General features: G+C 40.4%; 1 protein-coding gene across 2 annotated transcripts in view; it reads right to left on the reverse strand.

Moving 5' to 3' along the window:
* The window catches only part of LOC124596418 (targeting protein for Xklp2 homolog), a 165111-nt gene that overhangs the window by 14306 nt on the left and 128881 nt on the right, over positions 1-21924 (reverse strand). For both annotated transcript variants that reach the window (XM_047135549.1, XM_047135548.1), the window contains exons 9-10: positions 8879-9052; positions 8563-8778 (exon numbers count right to left, since the gene is read on the reverse strand). In XM_047135549.1, the coding sequence (XP_046991505.1) occupies positions 8563-8778; positions 8879-9052 (390 nt within the window). The remainder of the gene's footprint in view (positions 1-8562; positions 8779-8878; positions 9053-21924) is intronic.

The raw sequence follows: 21924 nt of genomic DNA on the forward strand, positions 1-21924 counted from the left end.
TGCTCCCAGTTGGCCGTTTTGACAGCCTGCACCTCTTAAAAAAAATCTCGCAGTTAATAGCGGATGTGATTATATATAATCGAGAGAACAAGAACTCTTCAGAAAATCTGAACTCTTTATTGCCTATTAGTTAATAACTTGCTGTTTTGTGTGACATAAAATTAAATATAGGATATATAAAACCAATACTGACAAGAGATAAGCAAGAAATTACACATTTCTTCAAACCTTAGCTCACAGCATTTTTTTCCTCTAACCTTGCTACAGCTTTACATGGCGTGCTTTTCTTTCTGCAAAAGAATCTATTACCTCATCAAAGTTTGTCAAACATTTTGCTACATGAAAAATCGAAATGTCGTTATCTAATACTGAAAAAGTTGTTAATACAACTAATACCCAAGACTGGTGTGGTTTATCGATCTGATAACGTCTATTTTATCACTGTCTGCTGGATAAAACAAAATAGGCCTTTCTAATTGGCAGCAATTTTGTAACACACCAAATAAATGAGACCATTTTGGCACAAATGGCCATTTTTATAACACGACGGAATACAATCCATGAAGTACCAATATCAAATGCCTATTAGGCCTACTACAAGCAAAAAGCTTTATGTTAGGAAACAGTTTCACATTTCAATCATACACACCAGCTTCTCAAGCATGAGATCCAAAAGTAGTATTACAAAATTTTTATATAAATTTGGAATCATCTTATTCTTCCATAATTTGTGTGATGTCCCCGTTTCTTCTCCTTCCTCTTTCTAACAAACAATCTTGTCATCACCAATTCTGTAGCTATTGCTGCCACTGTCAAAATTTGGTTCAAATGGCTCTGAGCACTATGGGACTTAACATCTGTGGTCATCAGTCCCCTAGAACTTTGAACTACTTAAACCTAACTAACCTAAGGACATCACACACATCCATGCCCGAGGCAGGATTCGAACCTGCGACCGTAGCGGTCACGCGGACTGTCAAAATTTGTTCGCCAATTAACTTCACTAACGTTGGCAGAATCACAGGTTTAGTTATCCCGCGATTATTTTCCGGTTAGGCGTTATTACGTGTTCGAACAACACGTTTTCCGCGTTACTTCCAGAATAGGACCTACGCGGCTGCTGGCCAAGGACTGTACTACTGGTCCTTACTAGTGTAGCAATCTGGCCAAAAATTTTCTGTCAAAATTTCATTTTCTTGAATACACTGAGAAGATAATACGTAATCTTTCTCACCTGTTATACCTGTCAGTCGTTTATTTCCATCCTGGTAGTCTGAATCTATGGATTTCACTAGTACTTATAACAATGCCGATCATTCGCAAACCGAATCAACCACATAAACAGACAGCCATTGACGTTCATCCGTTCGCCTTTACTCCCTCAAGCTCGTGTAGCCCCGTCCCCTTTTGTTTGCGGAAAGTTTATTTCTAGATGCGGCGAGGATTCTCCTGACAGACATCACGTACACTATGCATGCATTCATTCAAAAGTCAACTTAAAATGTGTTCAAAAATCAACAGGAAAGCGTTTCAAAATCATATGAATAATCGATAGAAAAACGTGCGCTGAATGCTAGGCACTTTATGAAACAAGTTTTTTCCTCAAATATATGAATTTGGCGCCCCCTTCCCCGGTAACATCTAGCTGCTTGCTGCGACTGTTTGCAACAGCCAACAGCCACATTCCTGTAGCCAGAAGCGGGAGAATCTACTACTCAAACGTGACTCAACAGCGCATGCGCATGAGCCCGCGCGTAACTGCTAAAACAAATCGTATGTAAACAGTTGCGACTTCACGCTCATTGGAGGCAATTTGTTGTTACGAAGCACTGCAAAGTCTTCCTAAAGCCTTTGGCACATTTTCAGTTGGCAGATGCTTGCATGAGCACTGTGTGTCGTTGATGTATGTGGCGCATTTCCGTTGCAATTTAAGTTATTTTCGTTTTTTTCTCTCGTTTATGTTTTATTGTTGAGGTATTATTCTGCAGTAGCGGGATACAGTAATATCGGTTCTTACCAGTCAAAATTACAAAAATTTAACTGAAAACTAAAACAACGAAAAATTCCCGGAATTCTAAAAATATCCCGGGTTTTTCCCGGTTTTCTCCCGGATGAAAAAATTCCCGGGTTTTTCCCGGATCTCCCGAGTCGTATACACCCTGCATTTGCAATTTCCCGCAAGTTGTGTTTTTCAGAATTCGGGCACAATTCTTTCTTAAAGTTTATAAAGCATTGCTCTATTTTTTTCTGTAACTTGCAATAGTTCATAATTATGTAGTAGACCTAATCTTTATTGCAGAATCAACTAAATTATAGAAAAAATAACATTTTTAAAAGGAAAACAATTATGAAAATTAAAATGTAAGATGTAATATTTTTTATCCTTGTAATATACATAATATGTGGAATTAGATAGGTCTAGTACCTCAGCCATTATGTCATGCATATCTCGTAAAATTCTGGTCTCCTACAAACGTATAACATTGGATTAAATGATACCTCAATTTGAGGAAGCATTTTGGGGGAAAAAAAAATATTCATCCATTTCTTTGTAACTTTTAATAACCCTAAGCAGGTTCAAAAATATTCAAAATACTTCTAATTTGTTTAGAAAGTGTGCTGCATTACCCAATATCAACAAAAAAATCTGTGGAACATATGCATTATAAACAGTGTCTGAAAGAAATAGGTGTTGATTTTTATATAATTCGGAAAAGTACCCTGTATCCTTAAAGAATCTAAGTCTCATGTATAAAACAGCCTCAGATGTATGATTACTTTCCAAATGAGTTAATGTGTTAAATATCTGACATTAGTAAGTAAGCCAGAAAAAGTTTAGAACAGGTTTTATGTTTGAAGTTTGTTGGCAGTTGCAAAGTGCTCTTATTATGAAACACTGAATGAATCCAGTCTGGGTAATTTGCACTTCATTTTAGGCAAAAACTACTTTTTACACTTGTCAATCTTTATTGACACCATATCTCCTGAACTACATGTCGTAGAATGATATAATTTTGTGGATAAATTCAGTGCTATATGCGGATACTGTCTGCAAAGTGTGTTGCAAACACAATTAGTAGTAAAAAAGTAATTTTACTGCAAGAACAGCAAAAGTGAAGTATGAAACTTATTCCATTTCATCATTTTGCATGGGACATTTGTGGGAAAGTGTTTCATAACAGTTAAAGTTATGTTTGTTGGAAGTTGCTAAGTGCACTCATTCTCAAACACAGGATGAATGCAGTTGGTATAAGTTGTGTCTTGTGCACTACAGTGTCTCAAGACATAAGCATAAGCAGATGTAATAAATCTCTTATTGTGATAAACTTTTATATAACGTTATCCCGGTTAATGAGTAGACTATAAGAGCATTTTAAATTTTGCCAATAATTACGTGAAATATTGAAAATAAAATTTTTGTTGTCCTAGCTGGAAGCCACTAGGCAACCTGCCGCTGGAACAGCAATACAGATCCCTGAATGCACTCCTCCACTACAGGACTTTATTTTGAGTCGGGGTGTGAGGTGGCACATGTGTGCAGAAAAGATGAGAAATTTCTTACCTCCAAGGCACCACATTTATCCCAGTGCCTACTGAAACAAACAGCATCCACTGAAAGTGAAATACTATTGCAAGATAACTTGTGTTTTGCTGCGATAAATGTTGTCTACAGAAAATAATTCAAAGTAAACATCTTTACCAAATATTAATTTTGTCAATGGAAGCTAAAATAAATGTTCTCGAAATACAGTGGGTGTAACTCGATCTTGTTAAAAATAATAAATGTTGACCAGAATTTATTTTCATTTTGTTACTTTGCTGCAGTTGATCTTCCCTGTAAGTTTCTTAAGTGAAAATGGGCCAGAGAACACCATCATTAAAATGATGTGAAAAGAGTTATATTTTCAGCCATACAATTTATTAAGTCACAGAATGCTGCTCCAGATTTTATAACATACTGTATCTCCCAGATGATTTCTCACGGGTCTTATACACGCTTGCTAACAACTGATGCATTGTTGTGTATAGTAAATTCGCTAATTAGAGTTACAGAAGTAATCGTTGTGCATCGAGGGAGAGCTTAGGATCAGGGTGGACCGTAGTACAGTGACAGAAGTGGACCACCCCGATTTTAAAGGAGAGAACTGAAATCCGTGTGAGAGGGTTCATGCAAAGGCACGCAGTATAGCTCCCTGGAGCTGCCGCTCTGCAGAGGCCATCGAAGATGAACTAACCCAAATGCAGAAATCCTCCACATACAGAGCAGGGGAGACCAAAGGACCGACGGAGGCCACAAGTCCATCTATAGCAATGCGGAAAAAAGTAAAGTGGGATGCTATTCTCCTGGGTCCATGGAGAAGTAAAAACAATACCAACCCGAACCCTGAACAATCGATGGAACAGGAACTGGCGATTAAAAATCGGAAGCAGGCCTCGAAGACCCCACTCATGAAGTGTAAGATGCGATGGCGCCAAGCCGTGTCATAGGCCTTGCGAAGGTCGAAAAATACTGCAACCAGATGGCGGCGCTGGGAAAAAGCCTGCCGAACTGCGGATTCCAAGCGAAGTAAATGATCGATTGGAGACTGTCCCTCTTGGAAGCCACACTGGTAAGGGGACAATATATCCCGAGATTCGAGGGCCCAATTGAGCCAACACGCTACCATCCGGTCAAGTAACTTGCAAATAATGTTTGTCAGGCTAATAGGTCGATAGCTTTCGACAAACAGGGGGTTCTTACCAGGCTTAAGGACAGGAACCACGATGCTATCCCTCCACTGAGAAGGGAAGTCACCCTGGAGCCAAATACGGTTAAACACCCAGAGAAGATGTTGCCGTTGTGGAGCACTGAGATGTTGAAGCAGTTGGTTATGAATAGAGTCTGCGCCAGGGGCCGTATCATGAGAAGAAGAAAGTGCAGAAAGAAGATCCCATTCAGTAAAGGGTTTGTTTTAAGATTCTGACTGACAAGGGGTAAAACGTAAGGCGGAAGCTTTGGCCTGCTGTTTCTGGTGAAGGAAAGCAGCCGGATAGGAGGCTGATGCCGATGCTGTTGCAAAATGGGTCGCAAGATATTCCGCAAGAATCAACGGGTCCATGCAAAGGCCATCCGGCAGATGTAGGCCCGGGAGGGTAGACTGCCGATGGGAACCTCGGAGAGAGCGAAGTGTAGCCCATACCCGTGACAGTAGAAGGGAGGGAAGAAACAAAGCGTTCCAAACACATCCATTTACTCTGTCTGATTAAGTATCAGGCTTTAGCGCGAAGGCGTTTGAAGGTAATAAGGCTGGCAACGGATGGGTGTTGCAAAGGATAAGGTGTTGCAAAGCCCGATGGCGATCACAGATCGAAATGGCAATGGCCGTACTCCACCACGGGACTTGCCGACGGAGAAATGGTCCCTATAAGCGCAAAATAGCAAGGCTAGCAGAGCGAACAATTGCATCAGACACGTCATGTAGGATGTCATCAATACAACCTGACAAAGAGAGAGAAAAAAACGACCTGTGCAGTGTATAGAGGCCAATCAGCTCATTGGAAAGACTGAGGTAACCTGTCCATCGGGGAGCGGGAAGGCAGCAAGAGTATCAATGGGAAATGATCACTATCACAAAGGTCGTCGTGTGGTGACCATGTAATGAAGGGAGGAGGGAGGGAGAAGAAAGAGAAAGATCAATGGCAGAAAAGGCACCATGACCGGCACTGAAATGAGTAGAGGAGCCATCATTAAGAAGGCACAAGTCGTGGTCTGCAAGAAACTGGTCTATGAGAAGACCCCGACTAGATGAGAATGCACTGCCCCATAAGGGATGATGAGCATTAAAATCCCCGAGGAGGAGGAAGGGAGGAGGAAGTTGCTGAAGAAGGGCAGTTAGGGCAGCAGGTGTATGAGTCCTGTCAGGAGGGAGATAAAGATTGCAAATCGTGACCTCAGAGTCCAGGTGGACCCTACCAGCAACTGCTTCCAATGTAGTTTGAAGAGGAACCCACATGCTAGCAATGTCTGTATGGACCAGCGTACAAACGCCACTGGAGGCCCGCTGGAGGCCGACCTGATTTCGACAGAAAACACGGAATCCATGGAGGGTCGGTGCATAAGGGATTTTTAACTCTGGAAGGTGACAGTAATATTCATTACAATTCCATTGGATAACCACAGAACGATGATTCAAATGGGGGGTGAACAGGCTAAAGCCAGTCATACTGCTGGGTCACCATCCGTCACAGACAAGGAGGGGGCGACATCCACGAACAACATGTCAGAATCAGTTTATGAAGATGGGTACGAGACCTCTGGCAACACTAGACGCTCCTTGTCGTGGAACTTATGTTTCTTCTTCTTTTCTGTTTGAGATCGAGGAGGGCTGTGCGGCGAAAAGGAGCTAGCTGGAGCAAGATCTGGAATGGAAAGAGGTCGGGCGACCTGTGGTGACACAGACCATGGTTCTTGTGGTCATCGTGTGGCAGAGACCTTTGGCCTGGAAGGTGCCGGAAAGGGGTATCCCGGGAGGGGCATCCTTGACCTGTAGATGCCAAAGAAGTGGGGCACTTCTCCAGCTGGGGAGGGGGAGCAGCACCCAGAGGGAAGGGTGTGGGAGCCACAGGGGAAGGAAGGGGGAGGAAGGGGTGAAGGTGTAACTAAAGCATAGCTAGACGTCATGGACACAGGACGAAGACTTGCATACTTCTTACGAGCCTCAGTGTAGGTTAGACGATCAAGGGCCTTATACTCTTGTATCGTCTTTTCCTTCTTATAAACTGGGCAATCTGGTGAATGTGGAAAATGATTGCCATGACAATTAACACACACAGGAGGGGGAACACAGGAACTCCCCTCATGGAGTGGACGTCCACAGTCACCACATAGAGGGGCCTGCGAACAGCGGGGAGACGTGTGTCCAAAACGCAAACACTTAAAACATCTCATAGGTAGTGGGATGTACGGCTTCCCGTCACATCGATAAACCATAATCTTGACCTTCTGAGAGGGGGTATCCCCTTCAAAGGCCAGGACAAAGGCACCAGTATCAATGCAATTGTCCTTCGGACCCTTCGGAACACACTGAACAAAGTGAACACCCCACCGTCCGGTATGGTCCTAAAGTCCCTCATCAGTTTGAAGGATGAGGTCCCTGTGAAAAATCACACCTTGAACCATATTGAGAGACTGGTGGGGGGGTAATGGACACAGGAATTGTGCCAAGATGGTTACAGGCACGAAGAGCTGCAGACTGGGCAGCTGAAGCAGTTTTGATCAACAACGAACCCGACCGCATCTTACTCAGAGAGTGCACTTCACCAAACTTGTCTTCAATGTGTTCAACAAAAAATAAAGGTTTGGTATTGGTGAAACTATCCCCATCAGTCCTGGTGCAAACCAGATAGCGGGGGAAAGGTTTCGCCCCTGGCCGACGAGCCTGACCCTCCTCCCAGGGGGTAGCCATGGAAGGGAAGGCCGAAGGGGCAGAAGAAGCAGCACTAAAAGAATCATTTCCATGCAGAGAAACAGCCGTAGAAGAAAGGCCAGAGTTATGGACCCATATGCGTTTCATTTGCATAGCGTCCGCTCTGATACCACTCACTCCGAACACGGGCTCTCTCCATGGGTGCCACCCAGCCACAGCAAGGGCCGTCTGGCACCGTGGTCACTGCCAGGAGTTCAGATGCTCCAGGACGACAAGCAACCACTCCTAGGCTTCCATGAGGTGGTCACAGCTCAGTTATCAGAAGTGTGGACCCTGTGTTTTCAGGGGGCTCAACCAAAAGGGTACATAGAGACCCCACCACACGGGCTGGCTACAGTGCTGGCTATGCACCCTAGCCATCATACAACGATGTGAAGGAAAAGGTGGAAGGAACTAGGAGGGCACATGTCAGAAACATTAGGTAAGGTGCTCTTCCCCAAATGGCTCACACTATGGAACAGAAATTTAGTAATGGAGGTCAAACCCCAGAGGGGGACCAGAGAATACCAAAAGGATGAGGTAATTACGCAACAAAACCAAATTGGAAAGCCAACATAACCAGGAGGATAGCAGGGCCAACATAAACAAGGACACCAAGAGAGGGAAGGAGAGGGTGAAGGGGAAAGAGCAAGGACAGGAAAGGGGGGGAAAGGCAAGGAAATGCAGCTCAGGAAAGAAGGCAGGCTGCAATAGCTCGGGGTCCCGTACTCGCCATGCATGTACTCACGAAAGGACCGTGAGCCCTTTGGGGGTGGGGGTGGGGGGGACGAAACCAGGACTGACAAATTACTGATGACAACCAATCTAAGAAAGCTGGCACAAAATCAAAAATTTATACTATTCCCCTACAGTCTGCAGCTGGAATGTAATGATTCCCAAAAACCCTGGGCAAGGTAATATTCTTGTCTAATTTTTGTTACAACTACTTGAAGTAAGACTAACCATTTTTAGACCAAGTCCACACCACACAAATAGAAACAAGAAGAGACAGATCAAATGTCCAGTCATGCTACGTCTGAACATGTGATGAGAACACAACTACAACTGATATTGCAAATTCAATTTAAATGCAAGTAGAAACACATAGCAAACTTACTTGTCTCCTGCATTCTTCCATAAGCATTTCTTTTTCCTTTATTTTCATTTCAAATCTTTCACGCTCTTTTGAACGAATATCAGTATTTAAACATATAGCTGTTATTTCTTTGAACACACGGTGTGGCTTCACTGGTTCAAAAGGTTTTTTCATGAGGACAACAGGAGGCCTGGCTTTAAACTGTGTCACTTCTGCTGCTCGACGGTCTTCTTCAAGCTACAAAAACAATCAGACTCTGCATTCACACCAACTGACAGTATTTATACTAATTTAAGTACAGCTTTTTAACAAAGAAAGAGTTGGGGGAGAGACTTACTTTTGCTTTCAGTGCTTCTTCATGCTGCACTCTTCTTTCCTCAGTATACAAATGGAAAGGTTCGGGTTGTGTAGGAGGGTGAGATTTTAATTCTGATTGTGAGACTGAACATTTTACTGATTTGGGTATTGGATTTGCACGGAATTCCCGAGCTCTTTTCTCCTCTTCTAAAACCTGAAACAGTAAATCCGATGTACTAACTACAAGCAGAGGAAATGACACAAAGCAAGTGCAGCTATGGGAAATGTTATGTTTTGGTACAATATTCATTTAAGCTTTTTGTGTTAGTTGCAAACTGTAAAATGCATTATTCGCTAACTGCAAACAACTGCTGTACTTCACATTTTCATTTAAACTCAGATTTTTATGTAACATCAACATGCAAAATATGTTCATACAAGGTGAATCTAGAAAGTAATTTCCAATCACGTCCATAGATGGCAAAAGTAGCCAGATAGAAATGTGAATGCACAGGAGTGAAGAAGAGGTATGTGGGAATAATGCTCTGCAGTTTCAATCTTGTGACGGCAGTTGTTACTGCACAGGATAAAAAAAAAATAGACAATTGCTGCTCTGATCTAGTCTCCCGGCAACTGCAAGGTTTGTGCAGTCATCTGATTTTTGCATGCTCAGGAAAAATCTCCAAAAGATATCCATCACCAATTGTGCCACATGTATGGACGCTACATTATAAACAACAGTACGGTCAGAAAATGGTGCAGGCAATTCAATGCATGACAAACCAATATTCAAGACGAACACCGTAGTGGCTGACCATTCCTGGTAACACCATAACTGATGGAGAAATTATGGCAAGCAATTTTACAGAACCAGTGCTTCACAATTTCGGAACTCTTCTCATCAATTTCCCCTTATGTCTCAGTCACTGTTGTACAAAAATTGTCTTATGGTGGCAAAGCAACTGACAGATGAAAACTAAACCAAACATGTGAACACACTACTGACATTCCCTACAGTGGTACCAAGAGAAAGGTTTTAGTTTCTTGACCATGTTGTTACTGGGGATGAAACACGGGTTCATATACATCTACATATATACTCTGCTAGCCACCAAGCAATGCGTGGCAGACGCCACTATTTGCACCGAAGTCATATACCCTTTTTATAGACTGCTATGACCTGGGCCTTCTTCCAGTCCTGTGGAATTTTCCGCTGTTTCAATGATCTTTGATGGATGATGGATAAGAATGGTGCTATATTTGTAGCATAGTCAACATAAAATCTTATGGTGATACTGTCTGGGACAGATGCCTTCCCGGCATCTTAAGGATCTTAACTGTTTTAAAATCCCAGATACACTAAACAATTTGTCGGTCCTCCTTGCGTTTGTCCGATAATTGAAAGGGGGAATAGTGTTGCAGTCCTCTACCATAAACAGGTTTTGAAAGGTAGGTTTAGAATTTCGGCCTTCTGTTTATCATCATCCGTTACATTACCCGTACTGTCAGCAAGAGAAGGTATTGAATTACTTGTAGCATTCATAGATGTTACGTATGACCAAAAATGTTTGGGGTTATTTTTAGAATCTGCAGATAAGATATTGCTTTAAAATTCGTTTAAAGAATCTCTCATTGACCTTTTGAAAGCTGCTTTCATTTTGCATAATTTGTGTTTGTCTACGTTTAAAACGACTGTGCAAAATTCTCTGCTTTCTCAGCAACTTCCTAATATGTTTGTTGAACCAAGGTCCTTTCCCTCCTCTATATTTTTGCTAGGCACATATTTCTCTAGCACGTGGTGAACAATATCTTTAAATTCCAACCAAAGATGCTCAATATCTTTGTGTCCCACGGTGAATGCTTGGAGCTGACTATGAAGATATTCTTTAATGACACTTTTATTTGCTTTCCCAAACAAGAAAACTCTAGGTTAGGTTCACCCAATAGCCCCGATGTCATCCAAGGGTCTTATCTATTCCATTTCATGACGCATTATTGGCAGGAAAATGTTCCGCAACAATGCTGATATGCAGTATGAGGCAGCTTTGTGGCTCCCGATGTCAGCAGTCTATTCCCATGAAATGGACATACAACTGATGGTACACTATTACTATGAACACCTTAACAATGGTGGTAGCTGTTGTTAAGTAGCCAGTGACTACGTAAATATTTCGATAAATATTTCTTATTTAGTGATGTTTTTGTTTCCTTTATCAAACATTGGAACTTACTTTCTAGGTTCACCTTGTATTTATCTAAAGAAAATGGGTAAAACATGTAAGAAATATGTAAAATCATGAACATACTTTGTTAAGATTTCAAAGTAAAACAATAATTTCAAATAAAATTAACTTCTGAATTACACCATAGCCTACAGTATTATTTTAACGTGCATTTTAACATAAACACGAAAAGCACATTAAGAAGACAAGGCTGCTTATGCAATCTGCAGCTGGGCAAGTTGAGCACCGCAATCCTGTTGTTGCAGTGGAAAGAAGACACTCTTGCAGAACAGGCCAAGCTGTTTCTATGTCATGCCACGGATTTTTCATTCTGCACGTGGCTAGAGGCAATGTGTTGACACAACAAGTGAGTTTCTAACCCATATAAATTACTGTCAATTTTGGCAGAGGTAGTCACAATCCAGTAGTGCTTGCGACAATGAGAGGCTTATGCCAAGCACTGGACCAGGATGAGACAGTAGGCAACTGCCACAAGGGTAGATGTTCGCCTCACCAGGCCGTCCTTCCCAGGTCTTGGCCCCTTCCTACTGATGAGCCACCTCTAGGCTCGCAGCAGCAGCAGCCGCCGCCAGACTCCTGCCCTGGCGGCCAAAAAAACCGATACCGAGGCGGAACATTCACTCACCTTTCTATGCGGAGGGCATCCTGGTACTACGCACCTTCACTCACAGGGCGAGTTGCAGTCCTAGAGGCTGTCACCCCAATCCTCCATGTCGCTGGCACTTTCCATGAGCAGCTAAACTGCACTTAACTGGGGCACACACTGCTGAGCAAGCTCACAAGGTATCAGAGCATTCCCAAGTGCAGAACATGCCAAATAGGGCTTGGCTGCTCCACCGAAGTGCTGCAAGTGCATTAGCATGAAATTTCAATAAAATGTTTGACTTTCTGCCTATACCCCTGCCATAACTCACTGCTGCAACCAACCCTGCACAGAAGTAGCTCATTACTCTGCGCCACTTCAGCTGGTGACAGAAGAGAGATCTACAATGCCTGCAACCAATATCTGTGGATGAGGAAGTTGACTCAACTAAGGCAGCATTGCAGTTTTGTCAACATGTGGTGGCGTGAGCATAGTCTTTTAGTTTAACTGTATCATGGAGAGTCAATGAGCCTTTTGTTATGTGTGTAACTGAATTGATAAGCTCATTATGTGGCGAGCAGTCACAGAGTGCTCCATGGGTGTCTAAACAGCAATGTTAGTTTTGCAATATGTGTTATGAGCAAGTGGCGCACTTCATTGCCTAAGGGTATACTGTATAACAGGGTTCCCACTCTTTTCCTGATCTGAAAAGTTTGGACTTGAGGGCCTGTGAAAACACTCATTCTAAAGAGAAAACTAAAAAAGAAGCTGCAAATTTAAAATAATTTTTTTTAATTTAGCAAAACCAATTAAAGGTCACTTTGTGGCACTTTAAAATATGTATTTTGTAAGTATATTTTATACAGATACTATACCAATATCTATATGCATATTAATTATAATTATATACTCTAATTTACTTTCACGTCTTTCAGCATGGATTCAATTTTAGACTTTATTCCTGTCAATTCTTCTTTTTTTCCCTTGGTTAATCTTCTGAAACTGTTTTATTGGAAAATATATTTCATATCTCCCACATTTTCAGCTTTATCCCCCAAATCATCAGCACATTTCTCTAGTTCACTAATAGCACCTTATCATATCCTCTTTTTGGTTTTAAATTCTTCTATTTCATTTACAACGGCTTTTCTTTTAGAACCTTGCATTTCAGCTTGCCTCAATTTTTTCTGTTCTTCAATATACATTGCATATTTTTTGCCTGATATTAGCAGCAGATAAACGAAGTTCCTTGCTCACTTCACAATTAACTAATTCTCCAGTGTGTTTTGTGTGTCAGGTATTACTCTTTGGGCAATAAATGTTTTGCTTTTCATATTTTCCACTTCTATAAATTAGTTTGATGAGAAACCTCTTTCTACATCTGCTTGACCACGAGATAAAATCAATAACTTTTTGATGACACTGTGCAGCTTTGAAAAATCTGGAGTCAAGAACATACTCGAAAGAGATCATATCAGATAATACTTGCTCACTTTGTTATAATCTATAGCAGCACTTCACAATCATTATCTCTAATAACTTTAGCTTTCACAAAGTTTCTTAACACCAATTTCATTTTGGCATAACAATCAAAGTGATTTAATGCTATCTGCCTTGGATCTAAAGAAGATAAACTTTAAACCATTAGTGAGATAGTTGGAGATTTTTCTAGCAATTTTTTAACTAGTGAAATCAAAAAATTATGAGTAACAGATCTTAAATTAAAGTTATCTTTTTCAGAGACTTTCTCAAAAAGTCAATTTTTTGCTAAAAAGCATAAAATAATTTTATTAATTTCTGTATGGATAGATTTATCTGCCAAATCAAATTCTGATAGTTAGTTTGCAGAGGTTAGTTTATCTATGCTTTTTTTATTATACGAAAATTTATACAAAGGTCAAGAACAAACCACCTGAGATCCTCAGCAAAAGAGGTAACATTGGATTACTGTTTTGATACTTTTCTAAGAATGGGGTTAATATTCTGGCAACAGATAAGGAAAAATTAAGTTTCACAGTTATCAAATTATCTTCAGTAGCTTTCTCTAATGTCTCATAAGATTCTGAACCTGGTTTGTTAAACTGCTTTTTCCCCCACACAAAAAACAAAATGTTTCACAGCATGCCATATCTTTTATGTCCTCTCTGTTGCTGGAATATTTTCAAATCACCAACAGCTACACAAATTAAATGAAATTTTCTTACTTGTTGAAATTTTTTAGAAATGCCACTTCTTTCTTAAAAGCATTATTCGTCACATACAGACCACAGCTACCTAAATTACACTCCTGTTTAATGAGTTCTCAATTTAAATTTCCTTGAATCATACCAAATAGTTTCCAATTAACAGCTGCACCGTCCACTGAAATCTGAATGAACTTTTGTATGTTCAGTTTACTTGTTAGATTATAAAATGCTTTCATAGCATCCTCAGCAGTACTGTGACCTAGGGAGCAGAATGCAGATATTGTGTTTCTACTTTATTGATTACATCTACCTGTAACAGATGTGTAAATCCATTTGCTTGGCCTGTAAAAATTTATGCTTCATCAAAGCACAGTGCAAAACTATCCACATAATTAATTTTATTATGCAGTATATACATAATTACTTTTATTATACAGTGCATTCATGAAATATGGCGTTACCCCAAAGCTGACCAAGTGTGCACACTTAGTTGGTCCACATGAAAACTGTTTTGCGATGTCACTGCCTGGAAACATTTGCAGAAAACGCTACTGACACCCGCACACGACTTGTATGAAAAATTATTAGTCATATGTTTTATTGCCCATATTATTTCGGCATCCAACACAAAATTTTTAAAAATGTGATTTGATACAGTAGCCACTCGTTCTACTGCTTCATTAATTTTTTTTTTCTCTCTTTTTGTTTCAAAACTACCGATTTGGACGTTTTAGTTCCACCTTTATTTTTTTGGTTAAAAATAATTTTAAGTTCACGGCAGCTGTTTCTTTGGCCATCATTAACATCAAATCTCTCTTACCTAAAAAAGAAAATAAAAATGTAACTTTCATTAGCTGCCATATGTATATTAAATTTCATGGAAGGCAAGTTAAATTTGGGTACACATTTACTATTAAGGTCTTAAAAGTTTTATCATGCCATCAAATTTCTATTGTACCGTACAACTTCTCAAACCCGAACTCAAGCCAACAATCACATAGTGCAATTAATTACAATGTCCTCTGTGCAGTGCTGCTGAATTGAATTGATAAGTTTGATTTTGGACCGTCCATAAATGAATGTAACGAGATTTATGACCCCCCCCCCCCCCCCGAAACTGTTTGAATGCGTCAGATAATCTGCTTTTATTAATACCATACCACTCGTGAATTCACGTTAAACCAGAAAAAACAAAGCTCAGAGTTGAGGAGGTTGTACAGTGTGCATACAATTTCACAATACATTCACAATAAATGATCAAAAATGTCTCCACTGAGTTCACTGCCTTTAGCTGCATGCGTATGAACAGATTTTGCTTCTCATTTCAGTTTCACAGGTTTTTTCTTAATTCTGTCTACTGCATTCATAATGCGAGCAAGTAATGCCTCATGTGTATTGACTTTGTCCTCATAAACTGTGTCTTTCATTCACCCCCATAAACAAAAATCCATTGGTATTAAATCGGGCAATCTGGGTGGCCACAGACATGTAGCACCACGACCAATTCATTTCCGGGGAAAATGTTCATTTAAATGTGTAGTAACGGTGTTGGTGAAATGTGGAGCCACGCCATCATGTTGAAAACACATTTGCAAACACGTAGCAAGTGGTACATCTTCAAGCAAGCATTTCATCTTGAAGGAATTGTAAGTATGCCTCGCCAGTTAGACATCCTGGGAAAATGAAGCCCTAATGAAGTGTGTGTTGGTTATACCACACTACACATTTATGCTAAATCCTGTTGGAAATTGTGTTGCACTGTTGCATGTGAGTTTTCTTCAGACCACACATGCTCGTTATGTAAACTGTTTATACCATCTCGAGTAAACTGTGCCTCGTCAGTAAATAATATGTATTTGTGTATCTGCTGATTAGTATTTAACTAGTTGCACAACTCCAAGCAAAGAGCAGGATCTCCCGGATGTCAATGATACACTTTTTGTTTGTGGTAAGGATACAGATTATGGTACTTCAGTACCATACCTTAAATTGTGAAATGCCTAATCGTCGAGAGATACGTCGTGTACTAGTACCCAGGTTACGTTGAACAGCATCCATAATATCATCATCATCATCATCTTCATCTATCGAACGCACTTACTGATTATGAACGCTACGTAGAGAACCTGTCTCCCGCAACATTCGAAATACTCTGCTAATGGTTCTTGCATTCAGAATCCCCCGAGTTGGATAACGTACGTGATAATCGTTAACTGCAGCCGTAGCATTACCATCACATTTGCCATAAATAAATTTGAAACGCATTCCTATTTCATAAATAATCTACAAAGTACAACAGTTACTATGTGGTTTCACTTAAATAATACACTGTTGTTCTTATGTTCTTTCACTGAACAATACAAAAACATAACTCTTGTCAAGGTTAGGAAATTGACTGATTGATTAATTAATTGAGAAGGGTTGTGGGACCAAACAATGAGGTCATCAGTCCTGCGATTCTGAAGTGAGTCACAGAAGAAAGAGGATCCTCCAAAAGTGGATGGATCCAGTCAGGGGAGTCAAATTATAGAATAATGAACATTAAACACACACAGTAAAGGCACAAAAGGTGAGACCAAATCGAAAAGCTGGCAAAAAGGGGGCTGGTAATGGGGTCACACACCGAGAAGACGTAAAAGTAGTCCCAAAGGTTAGAAAACGACAAACAACTTACTAATGGTTACCAAGAATGACAAACATTTCTACATTCTTAATGAAAAGTAATCAAATTTACTTGTATAATTATCTTTTCTTCTCTGGATGTTCCGGAAAACTACTGCAGATACCTGCCTGGAACACGTTTTATTAGATTCACCAGCCCAAAAACAACAAAATGCATGAAAATCGTGCTTTACTTTAACATCGTAAAGTTTTGCAATGGCTTCATATTAGCGAAGTTGCTAAATTTCAGGCAAAAACTTTTATTAGACCTAACTCCGTAACTAAACCTTTGTGGACTTGCGAACCTATGTTTGTATTAACCTTTTTCTTTAGTTTACTTGTAGAATAACATATTAAAATATTTGCACATCTTCATGAATCACCCTTTATTTTGCTTGCTAAAAAGCGATGGTCACATTAGCAGCTTCGTAATTTTATCCTGGCATTATCCGAGATGGCCGCTACACAATTTATAGACTTGTCGAGTTTTCTATTTCTACAAGTGTGCTAACAATTATTTCATGCTTGAATGAATGTAGAACAACAGTCCGAGAACAACAGTCAAAGTGAGCAAAGCTAATCCGTCCAGGCAGCACAACATTTAATGCGCTAAGCCACTATGTTATCGCCAGCAGGGCGGTAGCTGGAGAGAAGCTCTAATATTCACGACGGTAGCCAATAATGGCTGATTACATTTGCGCGTATCGTATGATTGCGCAAAGCTTTGTGATGATAAATGCAGCTGTGGCTCCAGCATTATAAAGGTTTAAAGCAAATGGACCTTACATCAGGCCACAAAGTCATGGTGGTTTACAGGATTGGAGAGAGAAAGAAAATTGCTCGTATACCAAAACTAAAACAGTTTTTATGGTATCTCTTAATGGAAATGTTCGAGATATTTCGCTTGCAGTGGCACACGTCAATTGTTTGCTAGTTTACATTCTTGCATCAACGTGAAAAATGACAAAGAAAATTTTTTTTTTTTTTTTTTATAGTCTCACACACACACACACACACACACACACACATATACTCTCTCTCTCTCTCTCTCTCTCTCTCTCAGAGAACTGAGGAAAAGAAACTAGTCTCTTGCAAAAAGAATGAAAATTACCTCTTTAAATGTTCATAATTCTTTTATAATAGGATGACTGGCGCAAGGAACGAGCGCTGCAATAAGAATAGAATACAGATCAGTATTTTAAAAGAAAACAAGAATGATTTCACTTACTTTCTGGTTTTTTTTTCCCCCTCTCATCATATATTGCAAGAATGTTGTCACTTACAAGCAAATGTAAACAAGCTAGTACCAACCAATCCACGCACTACGCTGTGCATGGGATATCTTGATACCCTCCTTGTCTACAGAAATATCTATGTCGTTCATAGTCTCAAATTCAAATGATATTTCGGGATCTCTGTTTCTAACCCAGAGTTGTCGAAAGTTCTGAGCAGTTCTGAATTTGGGAGGCTGTTCTGTATTAATTATTTTATCACAAAATTATTCTGCTGCATAGCATTATTCACTGTAATAAAATAAATATGTTTGAAAAATGATGGAAAATATACTTACTGCTCATATGTAGTTTTAGAACAATTCTCCCACCTATCAAAGTGCAAAATCTTTGTTGCACACAGTGCAATTTGCTTTGAATTTGTCACCATATAGTGTAATCCAATTCTTGAACTCGACTTTTTTTTTAAACAAAGAAGATTAAACACTCATTTACCCATTATGGGCTCTTAAAGGTGATAACATTAAACAACTGATTCAACAGAGGACATATCAATTCAAATTTTGTTAATCAGAGATGGTAGATAGAGGAAGATTATGTCCTGACGTTACATGCATAAATGGAGATCGAAGGCGCCGTGGGTGTTAACGTCTATTCATTCTTGGCTGTAGTTGCCGTATAATCCACAGCGCCTCTGCATACTACGTGGCAACTACTGCCAATAAAGAATAAGCACTTATCCTCTAGCATCTTCAATCTCTTATGCAAGTGATGCCAGGGCTGAGTCTCACATAGGCACCCAACGCTCGTCACTATTGATCCCAAAGATCATTAGAAAAACATTGCCTTTTATGGAACTTTGGAATTTTTACTAAAAGGCAGTAGCACTCAACAAAATCTGCATTAAAGAACTAAAAAAGTGTTAGCCCACAGGGTATTGACTAGAAGAACTGAATGGAAAGGCAATGCATGGTTCAGTAGAACATTTATTCTTCTCATCACACAGAAAATCTGTTAATTATGGATGAAGACACGTGCCATCCTTACTTACCCAAATCTAGCAGCAGTAGCGACACAAAGAACCACTGTGAATGGGCAGAAAGAATGCAACATCATGCATACCAGAAATTTGCTGTTCAATTACGCAAGCCCTCTACAGTTTTGCACGGAATGAAGATGGCTTGTTCTTCGTGTAATGTAGGCGTGTTTCGTTGACTTTTGTGTAGTCTGTCCTATGTTCCCCATTGTAGCCATTTGCCAAGGTCAGTGATCTAACAGTAGTGGATGTTTGGGATCGTTGAGTTACGAAAGCCTGAATTTAATTTTACATGTTTTCCTACAAAAAAGTCTGATACCACATCTGGCGCTCACTGTCTATATAACGTGTGCATAAACCCTTGTTACAATCGTGAGTACAATATATCATAGATGCTGTATGGTATGAAGTGCACTCATCCGAGAGTTGCTAACACTGGCCCTTTCAAGGCAACTGTTGATATATCCCATTCTCCCCCCACACTGCCTTCTTTCTGTAGCCAAATTATATGTGGGCAGTAACCCTTTGCTTTCCTTCGTGGCTGTTGTCTCACACACGAGCGATTATTTCCGCAAAAGGTTTTAATACAATTGTTCGAGCCTTAAACTTTAAAATATGGCCTTTTTAAGGCGCGTGGGAACCCTGTAATTACGTATTAACCAAATATAGTGATTCAGGAGCTGAGGCTGAGTGCTGTGAAGAGATATTCATTGTATTAAGATTGGAAAGCAATAATTATTAGCAGCCACTCGGGCACTATGATTAAGTTACAGTAAGAAGTAGTATGATAGTATTACGTGTAAGCATCCTTGTCGTTTGTGTTACTGTAATTGGCAAAGAGTAATCATGTTGTGGTCATAACCACAGGGAGCAAGCTTTTTGATTCCACAGTATAGTACCATTGGTATCGAAAATTGTTGTAAATAACAGCTCACCCACAGAAATTCACAAGCTGTAAGCAGCCGGCGTGCATCAAGAAATGAGCTTGACACATGTAGTAACACAGTTGTTTATGCTTTGTGAAGTTGGCCAAGTCTAACATGGCAATACTGTCAACGCAGTGGAAAGACCGAGCACATGCAGAAGATGTCAAATGGTTCCTGCACTGTTGGATCACGGATTTGTTATTCCATACAAGGCTGCAAGCAGTGTCAGCACAGCAAATGGGTTTCTAACCTGTATAAGTAACAGTCAAATTTCAGCAGAAGTAGTCACTAACCAGCAGTGCCTATGATGACAAGAGGACTATGCCACGCATCAGAGTGGGATGCGACAGCAGCCACGAGAATGGGTCTCCACCACCACCTTCTAGCACAAAGTCCTCCTTCTAGGACTTGGCATCTTCCTACTGGTAAGTTGCCATCAGCCTCACTTCAGCACTGACCAGACTTTGGAGGCTATCATTGCCTGCAAGTACTCTGGTAAACCTCCACGCCACTGGTGCGTTCAGCGAGCAGCTAAGCTGGGTCTACATGGTGCATGCTCTGAAGAGCAGGCTCCGTGGATGTCATCATTCCTGACTGGAGATGTGATGGCTGGCTATTGGGCCACCACAGTGCACCATGAGCCATCCATGCCAAGTGCCAAAGGGGGCTGGCCGCCATGCCACAAGTGTAGTAGCACGTAATCTCAAAAAAATTTTGACCTTTGAATGTTGTTTCACTGAGCTACCAACAGCCTGCAGCCCTCGCCATGACCCACACCCTCAACCCAACTCTGCACAAAAGTGGCTCGTCACCCCAGGCCACTTCAGTATATTTTATATTACTTAATTTTTTTATTGTGGAAGTCTATGCAGCACTAATAAAAGAAAATTATTTTCCATCACATATATTTACTAAAATTTTTGAGTACCCTATCTTATCTTCCATTCTGAAGCACAGTGAACAACCAGGTACTTCTCCAAACACACTATAGAATGAAGCTATTCAGAAAAAAATGTTTTTGTAGGAGGAAAATAATACCATGGATGACGTGGACATAGCAAATTTTAAGAACATCTCCCTGAAAAGAACTCTGCCAGAGCACCTTCTTTTTCCCCACTGAGGACTTTACAGATGGTAGCAAAAGTCAAGCATGATTTCTTGACAAAACAGTGTAAAATGCCAGTCAGCTTGTATTTGACATTCGCATCAACTGCTAACGACTTCTGAACAATTATAATTCTTTAATGCTGCTGCCAAGAAAGCTGAAGTTGCTATACATACACATAACAGCATTTTCAATTTTACACTGAAGAGCCAAAGAAATTAATACACCTGCCTAATATCGTGTAGGGTCCCGGTGACATGCTGAAGTGCCAAAACACGACATGGTATGGACTCTACTACTGTCTGAAGTACTGCAGGAGGGAACTGACAGCTTGAATCCCACAGGGCTGTTCATAAATCCATAAGAGTACAAGGGGATGGAGATCTCTTCTGAACAGCACATTGCAAGGCATAGCAGGTATGTCCAATACTGTTCATGTCTGCAGACAGCAGAAGTGTTTAAACTCAGAAGAGTGTTCTTGGAGCCACTCTGTAGCACTTCTGGATGTGTGGAGTGTTGTGTTGCATTGTCCTGCTGGAATTACCAAGTTTGTTGGAATGCGAAATGGACATGAAAGTATGCAGGTGATCAGACAGGATGCTTATGTATGTGTCATCTGTCAGAGCCGTATCTAGACATATAAGGGGTCCCATATAATTCCAACTGCACATGCTCCACACTATTACAGAGCCTCCATCAGCTTGAACAGTCCCCTGCTGATATGCAGGCTCTATAGCGTCCCCAGTGCCAAATTTTTTATCATGTAGCCGTAAAATAATAATTTCTCTGTGTAGGTTTAGATTGCAAAGAAATAATTTATGACAATGATCTAAAGAGACGACAAGATACGCTCTTTTGTTAATTTTTTAGTCGACTTCACTTCTTCGCTTGTCTTGAATGTGTCTAGAGGGACATCTTGCGTGTGCTGACAAATGTAAGCATATTTGTATGAGTTAAACATATAATATAACTATTTAATATTATTGTGCACTTTTAATTTGTAAGAGGTGATCCCGATTTCATGTCCACCTTCCTTGAATTAACCTGCATTCAAGTAATTTACAGCTCAACAATCGCAGCGGCCGATGCAGCCAACGACGCCATTACGTGGCGA

This window comes from Schistocerca americana, chromosome 2 (assembly GCF_021461395.2).
Source record: "Schistocerca americana isolate TAMUIC-IGC-003095 chromosome 2, iqSchAmer2.1, whole genome shotgun sequence".
In the NCBI taxonomy this organism is placed as follows: Eukaryota; Metazoa; Arthropoda; class Insecta; order Orthoptera; family Acrididae; genus Schistocerca; species Schistocerca americana.